This window comes from Mesoplodon mirus (genome assembly GCF_964341445.2).
Source record: "Mesoplodon mirus genome assembly, chromosome: X".
NCBI lineage: Eukaryota > Metazoa > Chordata > Mammalia > Artiodactyla > Ziphiidae > Mesoplodon > Mesoplodon mirus.
In genome coordinates this window covers 86,516,269-86,533,145 of record NC_138981.1, presented here as the reverse complement: position 1 = coordinate 86,533,145, position 16,877 = coordinate 86,516,269, and the positions used below count along the sequence as shown (strand labels likewise).

At 37.5% G+C, this 16,877-nt stretch overlaps 1 protein-coding gene across 5 annotated transcripts in view; it reads right to left on the bottom strand.

Moving 5' to 3' along the window:
- Positions 1-448: 448 nt before the first annotated feature.
- Positions 449-16,877, bottom strand: part of CENPI (centromere protein I) — a 57,148-nt gene continuing 40,719 nt past the window's right edge. For 3 of the 5 annotated variants that reach the window (XM_082609103.1, XM_082609104.1, XM_082609105.1), the window contains exons 15-21: positions 14,768-14,859; positions 11,722-11,857; positions 10,704-10,828; positions 9,641-9,689; positions 9,293-9,511; positions 2,519-2,560; positions 451-1,834 (exon numbers count right to left, since the gene is read on the bottom strand). In XM_082609103.1, the coding sequence (XP_082465229.1) occupies positions 1,733-1,834; positions 2,519-2,560; positions 9,293-9,511; positions 9,641-9,689; positions 10,704-10,828; positions 11,722-11,857; positions 14,768-14,859 (765 nt within the window). In that variant the 3' untranslated portion in view covers positions 451-1,732. Of the gene's footprint in view, positions 1,835-2,518; positions 2,561-2,686; positions 2,743-9,292; positions 9,512-9,640; positions 9,690-10,703; positions 10,829-11,721; positions 11,858-14,767; positions 14,860-16,877 lie in introns of all 5 variants that reach the window. The other 2 variants (XM_082609106.1, XM_082609107.1) reach the window with 2 other exon arrangements.

Sequence of the window (16,877 nt, the reverse complement as noted above, 5' to 3'; positions counted from 1 at the left end):
CTCTTCAAACAGGCCTTCCTTAACCATCTTAACTAAAGTAGCAACCCCCTCAAACATGTATATCTTTTTATGTATAATTTGGTGGAAGGCAGAGTCTGATGATGAAGTCATTATTCCCTAGTGGACTAAAGAATCTAGATCCTGAAAAATAAAATTAGCCACATTGAGGCTCTCTCTCCTGAGCCATGGATAGAAAGACAATCCAAGCACTCCCTAAGGATGGCAGTGTATTGGTGATGAGTATGGAAACTCAAGTGGAGCCACTTGGCCTCTCTACCAGTGAGGAAAGAATTTAGTCCCATACGCTCAGTTTGTTTCTGTCCCTATTCCTTGCTTTTTCACCTGATATTGTACGTTTGTTTACATCTGTATTATCTGTATTCTCCAATGGAATGTAGTAAATTCCACAAAAGCAGACACTGTATAACCAGCACACAGAAGAATACATGGTATATGGCAAGCTCAATAAATAAGTATTAAATCAAAAATGAATGAAAAAAATGAATGAATAGATAGTATTTCTAGCTTGAACACCATCCAATAATATAGTTTAGGGTTCTGTTTTGCTTTAAAAGGAAAAAAAAAAGAGCCACAATGTGCACTTAAAAATAAAAATAGGGCTTCCCTGGTGGCGCAGTGGTTGAGAGTCCGCCTGCCGATGCAGGGGACACGGGTTCGTGCCCCAGTCTGGGAGGATCCCACATGCCACGGAGAGGCTAGACCTGTGAGCCATGGCCGCTGAGCCTGCATGTCTGGAGCCTGTGCTCTGCAACGGGAGAGGCCACAACAGTGAGAGGCCCGCGTACCACACACAAAAAAAATAATAAATAAAATAAATAAATAAATAAATAAAAATAAATTCAGCTTGATTTCTTTCAAATGATACAAATTTTATTAAAAGAGGGAGAGTTATTCAGTAGCGCTGAAGCAAAATTTTGTAGTCAATTTTCAGCAAGATACTCTAGCTATTATACAATTTTTAAAAGCTTCAGAATTATTCCTGAAAATAGTTACAGTTAGTTTATTTGGACCTAAACACTCAAAAATGGGATATATACATACACATACATGTGCGCACACACAAAATAGAGCAGTTTTGTGAAATCAAACTGGTATAAGTAGGAACGTAGATTATCCCACAATCCTCTTCCCTATCTCATCAAACTGCTATCAGTGCAGGCCCAGAAATCTACCAACTACTTAGAGCCACCTTTTAGAGCTAGAAATGTATCCTCTTAACTTGGTGTTGGTGTGGCTGTTCACAATAAGAAAAATGGCAATATCCACAGAGGTTTTACAGAGGCAGCTGAGTATTTTGCATGAATATGTCTGTAGCTTAAATGCCACCATATATTATTTACCTGCTCTCTTCCATCAAAAATGCAGCTCATAGTCCACAAGAATGTGAAAAATCCCACCACATAACAGATATGTCTCTTTATGTATAATTTGGTGGAAGGCAGAGCCTGATGATGAAGTCATTTTTCACTAATGAGCTAAAGAATCTAGATCCTGAAAAATAAAATTAGCCACATTGAGGCTCTCCTGAGCCATGGATAGAAGGCCAGTCTAAGCACTCCCTGAGGATGGCAGTCTGTTGGTGAAATGAGTATGGAAACTCAAGTTGAGCCACTTGACCTCTCCAGCAACAAGGAAGGAATTTAGTCCCATATGCTCAGTTTGTTTCTGTCAATATTCATTTAATGTTGATCAGGTGGTTTATGCTCTCTGCTCAGGGGACAGAAGAACGATGAATACTGCTTCTTATGAAAAGTTTCAAGCCTTGTAACCCCTCTGAAAATAAATAGTCCAAATACCAGTTCCATTTCTTCCCCTGAAGGCACAGAAAAGGGAAAATTACTTATCAAATATTTCGTTTGCTTATTCTCTACCTCCTCTTCTTTGCCTAGGAAAAGTTCCCAGCATCTTGGATGCACATACCAAGAGTTAGCTCGAGTGGCCAGGTTTGTAACTGAAACTCAGTCACTAAGTAACAGTCAAACCGGAGAGTACCCGAAGTTTAAGGGCTAAATATTCCTTTTATTATATTGGCAAAAAATTCAGCTGTTCAAATGAACAAGTACTGTGAAATGGAAATGGGTCATCATTCCCGCACTCTAGGAATTTAACATCTAAAACAGACAACACAGACATTATTATATTACTTCCTATATTAAATATATACACAGCAGAGTTTCTATACTGAGACAATTGTGCTTGGCTTTGTTAACTAAGATGCATTACAGTGACATTTTGACTACATGCAAGTGTATTATAAAATAAGATGATGCACAGACACAACAGCAAGAGTCAAACTATGAATAGTTTTATCTATGTAGAGGGTATGTGCCAACGAAGTCACATAAAAGTCACTGGAATTAATTCAGAAGGCAAACACTTCACTTTGACTTTGTCTAGGCATCAGACTTGGGATTTGGGAAAAAGTAAAGGTATACATTCTTCTGATGAAATGAAGCTTTATGAAATCCCTGAACATGATGAAAATAAATTTACTTACCCGAATAGAGCTCACGTTTACTTTCCTTTCTCTTGGCCATTGCTTTCAAAACAAAAACAAAAAAGAAAATGGAGAGAAATGGGGATGAAAATATTTGGTTAGCAAAAATTACCAGAAAATTAAGATGGCTCTTCACTATCTGATTCATTTGCTATGTTCTATTCCTACCAACACTCTTGGATTCCTTTTGAATAAGCACCCACTATAACCTTCCATATTTCTCCCTAGAAGCACAAACAGAAAAAAAATAAAATCACAGTGGATAAAGTGAGCACCATTTTGCTAATATTTGGCTTCATTTTTTAAAATTCTGTACTCAGCCACTGGGGTGGAGATGGAAGGTGGGCTTTTTCTGAAGAATATGATTTCCTGAATTGAGCTTTGAAGGATGAGGATGAAGCCTGGTGAGGTAGTCTGGGTACCCAGTAGATTCTGTGAATTTGTAATTCTTTATAAAAACTCAGAGCTAGGTGAGCTAGCTAGTTATTCCCCGGCTTTAACTATCACCTACTGTACTTCACTGAAGAGCCATCAATTCTAACAACTTTTTTTATGTATCACTAAGAAAAAACTCTGCCTATTAAACTACATATAAGACAATGCATTTTTAACACTTAGAAGTTTTTATTTTATAATGATTGAAAGAGTTTTAGATGTAGGCAGATTTTGATCATATATCATTTTTACAAACATGAAATGGTAAATATAAACAAAATTAAGTGGTGAAAGTATTTCTAAAACTTCACATTCAGAGTCCAACTCTTGTGAATTACTTTTCTACTCAAGCGTTGTGGATATCTATGTTTTTTCACACAATATCATCCTCTGTGCCAGAGTGTTGATTATGTAGCATTTCTTAAAGGAATTAATAAAGGCTATGGTGCTTGGGTCTCAATTGCATAAATCTAACCTACTTTTGGCCCTTACTTCAAGGAAAGTCCATAACATATATGGTTCACCACTTCCCTCCCTTCTTCTTCCAAGTCATTTGGTTTTGAGAGCTTAAAACAGTGCTCCAGCATCATCTCCAATCTTTCCCCCATGCTGCTGACATCCAATCCGCAAGGTCTGATTCTGGCAATCTGCCTGCACACACTCAAAAACAGCAAATGACAACTATATCATGATTGCTGCCTCGATGACAACGATCACAAGATGCATCTTGATCTCTGAGAAGTTATAAGAAGTGGGAAAAATGTGTGTTTTTGAAACAGATGAAGTATAGTCCATGCTGATGAATTCCATATTGATTTCTCTCATTCCAACCACTCTCTTTTGAGTTCTAAGCCCCTATTTCAAACTGCCTACTTACACTTCTTCTTGGATATCTAACAGGCATCTCAAACTTAAGTATGTCAAAACGAAACTTGATTCTCAACTTGTCCTACACAAAAAACAAAATAACCTATCCTGTTCTTCTATCAGTGTTCCTCTTATTAATAAATGGAACCACGATCAACCCCCTTGCTCAATTCAAAAAACTCAAAAGTCCTTTCCTTTTTCTCATTCCCACTTCTGATCAAGCCATCAGGCCCTGTCTGCTCTATCTCTGCAGTACATCTCCAATCAGTCCACTTCTATGCATCTTCACTACCACCACTTGCATACAAATCACTATCAATCTATTTTGTCTAGACCAAGAGCCTCCTAATTGGTGCCTCTGCTTCCACTCAGGCCTCCTCTTATAACTCTATCCTCCACTAAAAAGCCAAAGTGATCTCCACTAAACATCAACTCAAACCATACTACAACCCTGCTTAAAAATACTTCACAAAAGACCCTGAATAGCCAAAGAAGTCTTGAGGGAAAAAAAAGGGATCTGGAAGAATCAGACTCCCTGACTTCAGACTATACTATAAAGCTACAGTAAACAAGACAATATGGTACTAGTACAAAAACAGAAACATAGATCAATGGAACAAGACAGAAAGCCCAGAGATAAACCCATGCACCTATGGTCAACTAATCTATGACAAAGGAGGCAAGGATATACAATGGAGAAAAGACAGTCTCTTCAATAAGTGGTGCTGGGAAAACTGGACAGCTACATGTAAAAGAATGAAATTAGAACACTCCCTAACACCATACACAAAAATAAACTCAAAATGGATTACAGACCTAAAAGTAAGACCGGACACATAAAACTCTTAGAGGAAAACATAGGAAGAACACTCTTTGACATAAATCACAGTAAGATCTTTTTTGATCCACCTCCTAGAGTAATGGAAATAAAAACAAAAATAAACATATGGAACCTAATAAAACTTCAAAGCTTTTGCACAGCAAAGGAAACCATAAACAAGACCAAAAGACAACCCTCAGAATGGGAGAAAATATTTGCAAACGAATCAATGGACAAAGGATTAATCTCCAAAATATATAAACAGCTCATGCAGCTCAATACTAAAAAAACAAACAACCCAATCCAAAACTGGGCAGAAGACCTAAATAGACATTTCTCCAAAGAAGATATACAGACTGCCAACGAACACATGAAAGAATGCTCAACATCATTAATCATTAGAGAAATGCAAATCAAAGCTACAATGAGATATCATCTCACACCGGTTAGAATGGCCATCATCAAAAAATCTACAAACAATAAATGCTGGAGAGGGTGTGGAGAAAAGGGAACACTCTTGCACTGCTGGTGGGAATGTAAATTGATACAGCCACTATGGAGAACAGTATGGAGGTTCCTTAAAAAACTACAAATAGAACTACCATACGGCCAAGCAATCCCACTCCTGGGCATATACCCTGAGAAAACCATAATTCAAAAAGAGTCATGTACCGAAATGTTCATTGCAGCTCTATTTACAATAGCCAGGAGATGGAAGCAACCTAAGTGTCCATCATAGGATGAATGGATAAAGAAGATGTGGCACATATATACAATGAACTATTACTCAGCCATAAAAAGAAACAAAATTGAGTTATTTGTAGTGAGGTTGGTGGACCTAGAGTCTGTCATACAGAGTGAAGTAAGTCAGAAAGAGAAAAACAAACACCGTATGCTAACACATATATATGGAATCTAAGAAAAAAAAATGGTCATGAAGAACCTAGGGGTAAGATGGGAAAAAAGACACAGACCTACTAGAGACTGGACTTGAGGATATGGGGGTGAGGGGTAAGCTGTGACGGGGTGGGAGAGTGGCATGGACATATATACACTACTGGGAGTGAGGTGGATAGCTGGTGGGAGGCAGCCACATGGCATGGGGAGATCAGCTCTGTGCTTTGTGACCGCCTGGGGGGGTGGGATAGGGAGGGTGGGAGGGAGGGAGACGCAGGAGGGAGGAGATATGGGAACGTATGTATATGTATGGCTGATTCACTTTGTTATAAAGCAGAAACTAACACACCATTGTGAAGCAATTATACTCCAATAAAGATGTTAAAAATAAATAAATAAATAAATTTTAAAAAAAGAATTAAACAATAACCAAAAAAAAAAAGAAATAAAAAGTATTATCAAAACAAAAAGGTCCTACTGTACAGCACAGGAAACTATATTCAATATCTTGTAATATACCATAATGGAAAAGGAAAGAAATTTTTATTTAAAAAAAAGTATTATCAAGAAATTACATAACTGGTATAAAATATAGAAATTTTAGAAAAATAAATGTTGAGAGTGACTCAAGAAGAAATAGAATATCTGAATAGACCTATAATAAGAAAAGAGGTTGAATAGTAATTTAAAACCTTCCCATTGAAAAAAGCTCATGACCAGATGGCTTCATGGTAAAATTTACCAAATATTTAAAGAAGAATTAATGCCAATCCTTCACAAACTCTTCCAAAGAACAGGAGAGAGAATACTTCCCAACTTATTTTTTGAGGCCAGAATTAACCTGAAACCAAAACCAGACAGACATCATGAGGAGAAAACAACATCCCTTATCCTCCACAATCTACTGAAAGACCAAATCTGCAGGAAATTATGCTAGGTGAAATAAGCCAAACACAGAAGGGCAAATACTACAAGATACCACTTATATGATGAATCTGAAATAATCAAACTCATAGAAGCAGAGAGTAGACTGGTCATTGCCAGGGGCTGGGGGGAGAAGGAAATGAGGCATTAAAAAAAAAGCACAAGTGATAAAAGAAAAAATTAATAGAGTTCATCAAATTTAAAACTTCTGTGCTTCAAAAGATACCAACCAAAAAATGAGAAGACACCCCAAAGAACAGGAGAAAACTCTGCAAATCATATATCTGATAAGCAACTTGAATCTAGAATATAGACATGAGTCTCATAAGCCATTAAGACAAATAACCTAATTTAAAAATGGGCAAAGGACTGTTGGTGGAAATGTAAATTGATACAGCCACTATGGAGGTTCCTTAAAATAGATAGTTCTAAAAATAGAACTACCATATGACCCAGCAATCCCCGTACTGGGCATATACCCTGAGGAAACCATAATTCAAAAAGAGACATGTACCACAATGTTCATTGCAGCTCTATTCACAATAGCCCGGAGCTGGAAACAACCTAAGTGTCCATCATCGGATGAATGGATAAAGAAGATGTGGCACATATATACAATGGAATATTACTCAGCCATATAAAAGAAACGAAATTGAGTTATTTGTAGTGAGGTGGATGGACCTAGAGTCTGTCATACAGAGTGAAGTAAGTCAGAAAGACAAAAACAAATACCGTATGCTAACACATATATATGGAATCTAAAAAAAAAAATAGTTCTGAAGAACCTAGGGGCAGGACAGGAATAAAGACACAGACATTGGGCTTCCCTGGTGGCGCAGTGGTTCAGAGTCCGCCTGCCGATGCAGGGGATGTGGGTTCATGCCCCGGTCTGGGAAGATCCCACATGCCGCGGAGCGGCTGGGCCCGTGAGCCATGGCCGCTGAGCCTGCGCTTCCAGAGCCTGCGCTCCACAACGGGAGAGGCCACAACAGTGAGAGGCCCGCGTACCACAAAAAAAAAACAAAAAAGACACAGACATTGATTGACATGTATACACTGATGTGTATAAAATTGATGACTAATAATGACGTGCTGTATAAAAAAATAAATAAAATTCAAAAATTCAAAAAAAAGAAAAAAAAGACACAGACGTAGAGAATGGACTTGAGGACACGGGAAGGGGGAAGGGTAAGTTGGGACAAAGTGAGAGAATGGCATGGACCTATATACACTACCAAATGTAAAACAGCTAGTGGGAAGCAGCTGCATAGCACAGGGAGATCAGCTCAGTGTTTTGTGACCACCTAGAGGGGTGGGATAGGGAGGGTGGGAGGGAGATTCAAGAGGGAGGAGATATGGGGATGTATGTATGTGTATAGCTGATTCACTTTGTTACACAGCAGAAACTAACACACCATTGTATAGCAGTTATACTCCAATAAACATGTTTAAAAAAAAAACAGATCCTGGATATCACCCCAGTTAGTAAATCAAAATGTCAGGGTGGAAGCAATCAAGGATGTATACTTTTGAAAAAGCAGCCCGGGTACTTCTGCTGCTGAGTCAGGGTAGAATCCCTACTCAAGCCGTATAATTCTGCTTAAATTCCTCAAACATAGCATGCTCTAACATAGGGGTCCACAAACCACATCCAGTCCAATGCCTGTTTTTGTAAATAAACTGTTGTGGAACACAACTATGCCCGTTTGTTTACTCATTGTCTATAGCCACTTTCACGCTTCAACAGCAAGGTTGAGTAATCTTGACAGAGACCATGTGGCCTACAAAGCCTGAAATATTTACAGTCTGGCCCTCCATAGAAAAAGTTTGCTGTCCCCTGTTCTAGCTTTACACTTTTTCTCAAATACTGCTCCTGTCTTGACAAGCTCATACTCATCCTTCAAAACTCCAATTAGCATCACTTCTGTAAAGCCTGAACTGGCATTCCAGAAGCCCCCCTGTATATTTTTCATCATTCTCTGTACTTTCCCTATATTATTCATCATTCTTTATTGTAAGATGTCTGTTTAATGACTGCCTCCCTGACTAGATTCCAAGCTCTATGAGGGCAGTACTCAGATGTGTCTTGTTCACCACAGTGCCTGGTTCTTACATGAATATATTAAACATTTACTCAATGAATATCTCCCCCGTTCTATACACTTTTTCATTTTGTTACATTTCTCAGTGTTCCAGTCTGTTCAGGGAATTCTGAATCCAGATTCTATCAGTGTATTTGTAATCCCATCCTGTTGTGTCATCCACACATATGATATGCACACCATTTGAGTTCTCTGAGTCACTGATAATGTTGAAAATGACAGGGCTGGTGTAAAGTCCTGAGAAGACCCCCTTGCTTACATACTGATATCCACCCATTAAATCAGCAGTCTTTGGCTAAGACTCCAACTCTAATTATAACATCATCTAGCCTACATTTTCCATCTTGCCTAGAAGGATTTCACTAAAGCTTCAACTTCTCTGTACCCTTTTCTTACCTAGCACCACCTCTACCCAGGTAGAACTGAACTAATATTCACTCCCCCATCTTTCTCACAATTGTATCTCTTCTCACTTCACCTAACTGTATTGCAGTAATGTTCACAACTTTGTCTCTGCCACAAGCCCAAGCTCTTTGTGGGTAGAAACTAATTACTTAAGTTAACTTTGAATCCCCAGAGCCTAGCACAATGCCCAGAAGTTAGCTGATACTCAAAAAGTATGACTGAACACATGTCTTGCAATTCAGACACGCTAAATTTATGGCATTTCCTATTTCTGCCATCATAGTATTCTTATAGAAAATCTAAAAATCATTTAAATACTCTTACCTGTAGCAGAAAGAAAACAGCATAACCCAAAAGAGCAGGATGATGGACTAAATTTAAACTGTTTTTGTACTCTGCTACTGAAGCTTTTGCTAAGACTTTGGGGTCAATATATAATCCTTTCTGGAAGGGTTTGGATGTCCACAGGCAACCAACCGTGGCTGTCAAATAGTGATTAAATTCTTGATAGGTCTTGCTGCTGAAGCTGAACTCTGATTTTGTCTATTGGGAAAGAAAAAAAATTGTCATTATCACCTATTCTCCCTTACCTTCTTATTCCCAACAGATCATATATCTCTACACTCAATTTTTAAACAATGGTGATTTAAAACAGAGATTCATCATCCATACCTTTCGTACCAACCCATTTTTCTTTGCAGCAGTCAAATTTTTACGATACCTAAAGACAGAACAAAGAGAACTTTTACCATTAAATGCCTTTGATATGTAAACATAAACAAAAGTTTACATTTTAAATGTAAATATATGCACATACACAAATATCCAGCTGTCTATTTACGTTTTTTTTTCCTTTTGTGGTACATTTTCCTCAAAGAATAAAAATTAATAGAGGCTCAAATATATTGAGTTGTACATTTAGGATAAATACTTGTAAATTTAAGATATGCATTTAGGATATGACTCTGTAAATTATACTTCAATAAAAAAGGAAATGCTTTTAATGTTTCACTGTTAAAAATTAACAGAGGCTCAAAAGCAGTCACTGATACAAAACATATTATAAAACATATTTTCCTAATGTGGAAAAAAAGGTGCAGTAGAAAGGATAAAGGGAAAACTTAGAGATGTAATCTTTTCTTGCCTGAGAACTATTCTAAGTAGCTTTTCAACATTTTAACCTTGGCATAGTCTCATAAGTTACGCCAAAAGGGTCTACACTTATGGGCTAAAAAGAGCAATTTCAGTCCATAAGTGAAAAAATTAGAAGAGATCAGAAATAATACTTACAGTTTCATATAATTGGTAATAGCTCCCCTTACCTCCCAGAAAATGTTCTTTTTACCAGAGAAGCTATGTAGACTTAAACCAGTTGTCAGTAAATGACTAATTATTCTTTGAGATACAGCAATGAGAATTAACAATGCTGAGTGCAACAGTACCACTGCACAAAAGATCCTTAACTGTGAATTCTTTTAATCCATATCCCCCACAGTGACATTTTAAAAACACAGTTAAAGTAGTCCCATGTTGGAAGGTCATTCCTGAAAGAAAGCCATGTTTCCTTTTTCCAAAGGTCCTGGCAGAAAATGGATAACAGTTTTATTGTATTTAATATTTCACTGTATTATATACAATAAACTTATTGTAGTATATTCATAAATTATTGTATAGCTGGAAAATGAAGATGGAATTATGATGTATTAATTCATAAAATGGTAAAAAGGCTTTGTACCTGTCCATAATGTAACAGAGCTGGTTCAGGATACTGGAATCCAGGCTGAGGAGTGCGGAATAGAAGACCCCAGGAGGAAACAACACCACCAATGGAAGGTTATAATTTATATATATGTCACACACCTTTTGGGAAGAATGACAACACCAGTATATAAATTATTCCTCAGAACTCCTCAACCAACTTCACTCAAAGAATCACCACTAGAGAATAAGCAATAATATAACATCAGGTTTGGGCCTGCCTGATTCATAAATAGAATACGTAGCCACAACCTGCTTAAAAATGTACCTCACCAAACAGCAACCTTACAATAGAGGATTATTTCTGCAAGGTAGTTATTAAAATCTTTTATTTTTTTCTGGGGAGAGATCTTAGAGTTAGGGAGAAAGGGGAAGGGAGCATTTCTTTCTTCTTAAGTCCTATAAATACTGAATTATCGTATTAGTTAGCTGTCAACCTGGAAAACAAAGGAGCATGCTTCCAAGCAAATATAACACAAGACAACTAGGTATCAATGAAGGGAAGAAGCCAGGAAAACTGAGATTAGTGGGTACTTCCTGGATAATAGTTCTGTCTAGGTTGAATACTATAAAACAATAGAAGAGGACCAGAATCATAGGTACTGGGAGAAATAAGGCAGTTGAAGGGTGGGGGTGGAGAGCTAAAGAAATAAAAGGTATTTTTGTTTTTTTACCAGGGGTTGGAAATGTACCATGGATGAGCAAAAAGTGATACTAAAGACAGACTTCTGTCTAGGGCCAGCATTATTCAAGGGAATGTCTATTAAAGTGGTACCTGGACTTCAAAAAAAGCATTTGCTTTGCTCCTTTGTTTTATGCATGTCAACTATTCAGGCCAGAATACAATCATTAACTTCAAAATACATAGCCTATCTCAAGTATGCTAATAAGGTCATAGCCCAACTTAATAGCTGTGCATAGAATTTAAACAATAGAACTAGTAAAGCAGACAGCCATCACAAAAATCTAAGTAGCGAAAATGGGATGTGTACTACCTTCTCATAGAAATCCAAAATAAAGTGCAGCAAGAAAGTACTGTTGTTTTCCAAGAGCATTGCAGTAGTGGACAGCCACCCTACATAGTGAATCAGTTTAGACACAGAGTTCATGGATCCACCTAAAGTTGTCTCTCTGCAATAAGAAACCAAGATCCATATTAGCAAAAGTCCTCACATTTTCCAGGCTAAAGCTGGATTAAATATACAGCAGAAAGTCGGTGGGAATTTCAGAAAACAATCAGTGCTCCAATGTATAATTCACATTTTTTTAAAACTGCAGTGATTAATCATAAAACTATACAGCCCTCTAGGGAACCATTAAGATCAATTCAAAGAACATCCCTGAGCAACCACTCTACTAGTAAATAGCAGAGAAAGAAAGGATTAAGCTCCAGACTTTAGGTAATATCACCAATGTCCAGGGACCACAGCAGTCAGCAAATTAGTTTCTAAGTACACAAATCCAAACCCAGTTTTGCCTGAATTCCTGAACTAAAATGCTGTTAAAAATATTTTCACTTTAATCTAACTGGAATTCAATTCTAAAACTGAATGAGTAAAATTTTTGGCATCTTTCATTCTTCTAGTAAAAACCAGATCTAGATATTTTATATTCTTCCCAAATCAATGAACCATGTCTCTTTAAATTACACATGGGTATAATTGGTTCAATCCATCCATCTCCCCACCCCTCTCCTTCAATCCACTGTTGAGTGGATTAGGAAAAGACTGGGAAATGTGATTTCATAGCTTTACCCTCAGATCTAGGTAGCCAACAACGGTTATGCACAAGGAAAAAGGAATAGCATATAGTCTTAGAGCCCGAGATGATGATAACTCTACCATTACCCACCACCATGATGATTCTGTGCCAGAGCAAGCAGGGAAAGATTAAGAGACCTTTCAAATAGGTGGGCATACATACAGTCAGCCCATCACTTGCAAAACTGTACTTTATGATTTCTGGCAGCACCTGACAAATATGTCTGAAATAATTTGTACAATGATGATTGCTCAGGTAGCATCTTTGAAAGTGTTTCTCCACAGGACACTACTGGCATTTTGGATGACACAATTCGCCATTCAGGACTGCCTCCTACTCCCCACCCACTACAGAACGTTTAGCACCTCTGGCTCCTACCTACTAAAAGATGCTAGCACCCTCTTCCCAGTCGCTGTGCCAACCAAAAATGCCCCCTGGAGAGCCACTGCTGAGAATGGTTTCCCACCCTTCTCTCCTTGTGATCTACAACTACAATTTACTCCTTCTTTGACAGTCATATGGCATATGGTCATATGATGGAGACATAGCATTACACTCATATCTCCAAGATAGAAAAATTATTGAGAACTTAAGAGCTATATTATATAATGCCAAGTAATATTATGACAAGTAAAGTTACCTACAATTATGTCCATTTATTTGTTTTAAGAATTTTAGAAAGCAGAGCCCCTTTGTAAGTGCCCTCTCAAAATTTATGACACTAATTAAAAAGGATCCTAGGATTTTTAGAAAGAAAATATAGAAATTATAAAGCACCTGTATTAGGGTACCTAAGACTTACATTGCAAATTGGCCAAAGATTATACATGCAAACATACTATTCTTAATAGAATTGAGGTGTTTGAAGAGGTTAACTATTCAAACGAAATTTCTTTATGATAGTAGTTCTCAAACTTTAGCTTGCACCAAAATTATGGAAGCATTTGTTAAAACACAGATTACTGGGCTCTACCTCCAGAGTTTACTTCAGTAGGTCTAGGGTAGTACCTGAGAATTTGTATCTCTACAGGACCCCCGGAGATGCTGATGCTGCTGGTCCAGGGACCACACTTTGAGAAGCACTGCTTTACAAGATATTTTCACTACTCACTAATGCTCTATTTCCTTCTAAAAGTGATCAGATATACACGATATATGGAAGCACTGCAATAATGAATATGAAGAATTAAAAAGTTTCCAGGCAACTCCCAAGAAGCTTCAATTCTCCTAACAAAGTAGGAGATAACTATAGGGAAAAGAACATATAGAAAAATAGACCTGGGCTAATCTAACTAAGCCAACCACCAGCTACTTGTAGTTGGAGCTAAGGGCTCCTTATCTTATAAAGTAAGAATGTGACTGATAATACAGGGAATTTGAACATCCATTAGATATTTGAACATATTAAGAACTATTAATTTTTTAGGTGTTATACTGGTATCATTTTTCAACAGCTGAAATGATGTCTGGGTTTTGCTTAAAAAATATCTAGTACAAAGGAGGAGGAAAGTGAGGGGTGTTATAGATGAAAAAAAGTTAACCATGAGTTGGTAACTGTTGAAGCCGGGTGATGCGTACATAAGGGTAACAATTGTACTATTTTCTCTACTTTTGAATATGTTTGTAATTTTCTATAATATAAAAAAAAATTAATGTTAAAAAAGAATACAAAAAAAAAAAAAGAATACAGGAGAAGCAAAAGACTCTAGGTAGAAAGAGTCAAAAAAACCTGATCAGGCAGTTCCTTGAAATTCAGTCAGTCTTTTACTTTCACTTTGAGGTTTCACATTTAACAGTAATGAACATAATGGAAATTCAGGGCTCTTTTTTAATTACAAAGTGAAAATAAATTAACATATATAAGCAAAATACATCAGAGAAACATTAAAAAAAATCTGTACAGCAAAATTACAGATCTTCCTAGCCATCATCAAAATTGACTTCACATATAAGCAAGAATACATTTTATAAAATGAGCTAAACTGAATGGAAGTCAAAGTTGCAAGTTCTAACGTCAGCTGGCCAATGTTTTGCTATATTAACTCTTGCAAGTGACTCAGAGGCTTGGGGGTTGCTTTCTGACTTATAGAATAAAACTTGAAAAATTAACTTTCCTCACAGGATTGTGGGGAAGAGTGAAAAGTAACAAAAAACATTTTTTTAGAAAAGTACAATTAAGCATTTACATGAAGCAATTAGGTTTTATGCCACACTATTAAACTCCATATGCAAACAGTTTTGTAGAGATCAACTCTTATGGAGGGTTATAAGATAACTCACAGAGGACTGTTCACAGATTTCATGTGGATGTCCATAGAAAGCCACAACAGCCAATTCTGCAGTAGCTCTTTCAGACAGTGAAGAACACTACACTGTGGACACAAAACAAAAAAATCATCAGACATACCATAGTGCTGAGAACTAACAGACTAAACCAGAGGCTTAGAGGTGGAAGGGACTGTGGAGATAACCACATCCAATTCAGAACCCAATAGCTGCTGCTCCAACCTAATCAGTCACCAAGAGACAGATTAATGCAAGTACAAGTTTATTTTACCATTTTCTCTACAAGCCTGCCCCCAGCTTATCAGTGAGTAACAGACTCTTGTTTCTCTAAATTACATTCATTCATAACATATATTACATCACCCACCCCTTATTATCTCCCCTCAGAGATCCTTTGAAGTTGCTACAAATAGGAGCTTCCCACCCTTTTCGCCTTGTGTCTACAACTGCAATTTACTCCTTTTGTTGGTCATAAAATTTATCTTCTGTGATTGTGGAAAACAAACAATCCTATAGTTTTTCCTTTGCTAGGCCTTGCCTTGATTTCCCAGGGACTCATTCACCTACAAAAAATATAGTCTTGAAATAAGTGTGCCTGGAACACTTATAAGGATAAATCATAATATCTATAAATTTGAAAGCAATCCATACCATCCCAAAACCTAACACAGGAAACCTTTCTTAAATATCCTTAATAAATAATGGTCTAGATACTATTTATATTTGAGTATCTCCAGTGATAGAATGCTTACTGTTACTTCATAGCACAGTTCAATTAATATTTTTTTAGGGACTTCCCTGGTGGCACAGTGGTTAAGAATCCACCTGCCAATGCAGAGGACACGGGTTCGATCCCTGGTCCAGGAAGATCCCACATGCCGCAGGGCAACTAAGTCCGTGCGCCTCAACTACTAAGCCTGCGCTCTAGAGACCGCGGGACACAACTACTGAAGCCCACGTGCCTAGAGCCCGTGCTCCTCAACAAGAGAAGCCACTGCAATGAGAAGCCCGCGCACCACAATGAAGAGTAGCCCCAGCTCACAGCAACTAGAGAAAGCCCATGTGCAGCAACGAAGACCCAACACAGCCAAAAATAGATAAATAAATAATTTTTAAAATGTTTTTTTTTTAGAAATTGACACCTCACATTCAGGTTATAAATATGTTCAAGTTGAAAGCAACCTTGGAATCACCTAAAACAATCTTCTATTTTGGTGTCAATTTAACACTTGAAAAGATATTCGATATTACTATGACATATTCAGAAAATCTCCACTCACCTACTCTACCCCATCCAGCCTCCACATTAAAGGAAGGCATGAGATTCTTACGTTTATGAGAAGGGGGCATGGGCTTAAAACAAAAATGGTTGAGAAGCACAGCTCTACACTCCTAAGTTTTGGTCTCCAACTTCATCTGGGCTCTTAATGAAGCTCAATAATCCTTTTACTGTATTTCTCTTCAATTAGCTGTCTCTCTCTCCCATTCTTTTTAATGGCTAAGCACATAACACCGTCTTGAAGCCCCCTACTCAATTCTGTCCTACAATGCACTTCCTATTTTGAGAAATTTAACATTTTTAGGCACAAGTATTTCAATTTCTTGCTCTTTTTTCAAACTGTACAAATGTATCTATATGTCCACCTATCTCTACATCCTCATCCCCAATCTTAGAGAATAAGTAGTACCTCTCAACCTCTTACCACCCATTCAAGCAAATCCCTCTACCTAGTCTTAAACCAATACCTTCATGCTTTTTCTGAAACCCTGCACTGTCAATTATCCCTCATCTTTCCCCCATTTTCAACCTCTCCCTCTTCTCATCTGGCTCCTTGCATCCTATCTATAAACATGTGCAGGTTTTTCTCACTCTGGGGACAAAGAAAATTACAACCTTCCCTGATTCAAAGTCCCACTATAGCTCTCTCTCTCTCTCTCTACCTGTTCTTTTTAGCCAAACTTTTGGAAACACAGTCAATACTTATTGTCTTGTCTTCATTTCTCATCAACTCCTCAACCTCCACAATTTGGTTTTTACCCCCACACTCCACTGAACCTGCTCACAAAGGTAGCCAAGACCTCTGTATTATCAATTCCAAAAGAA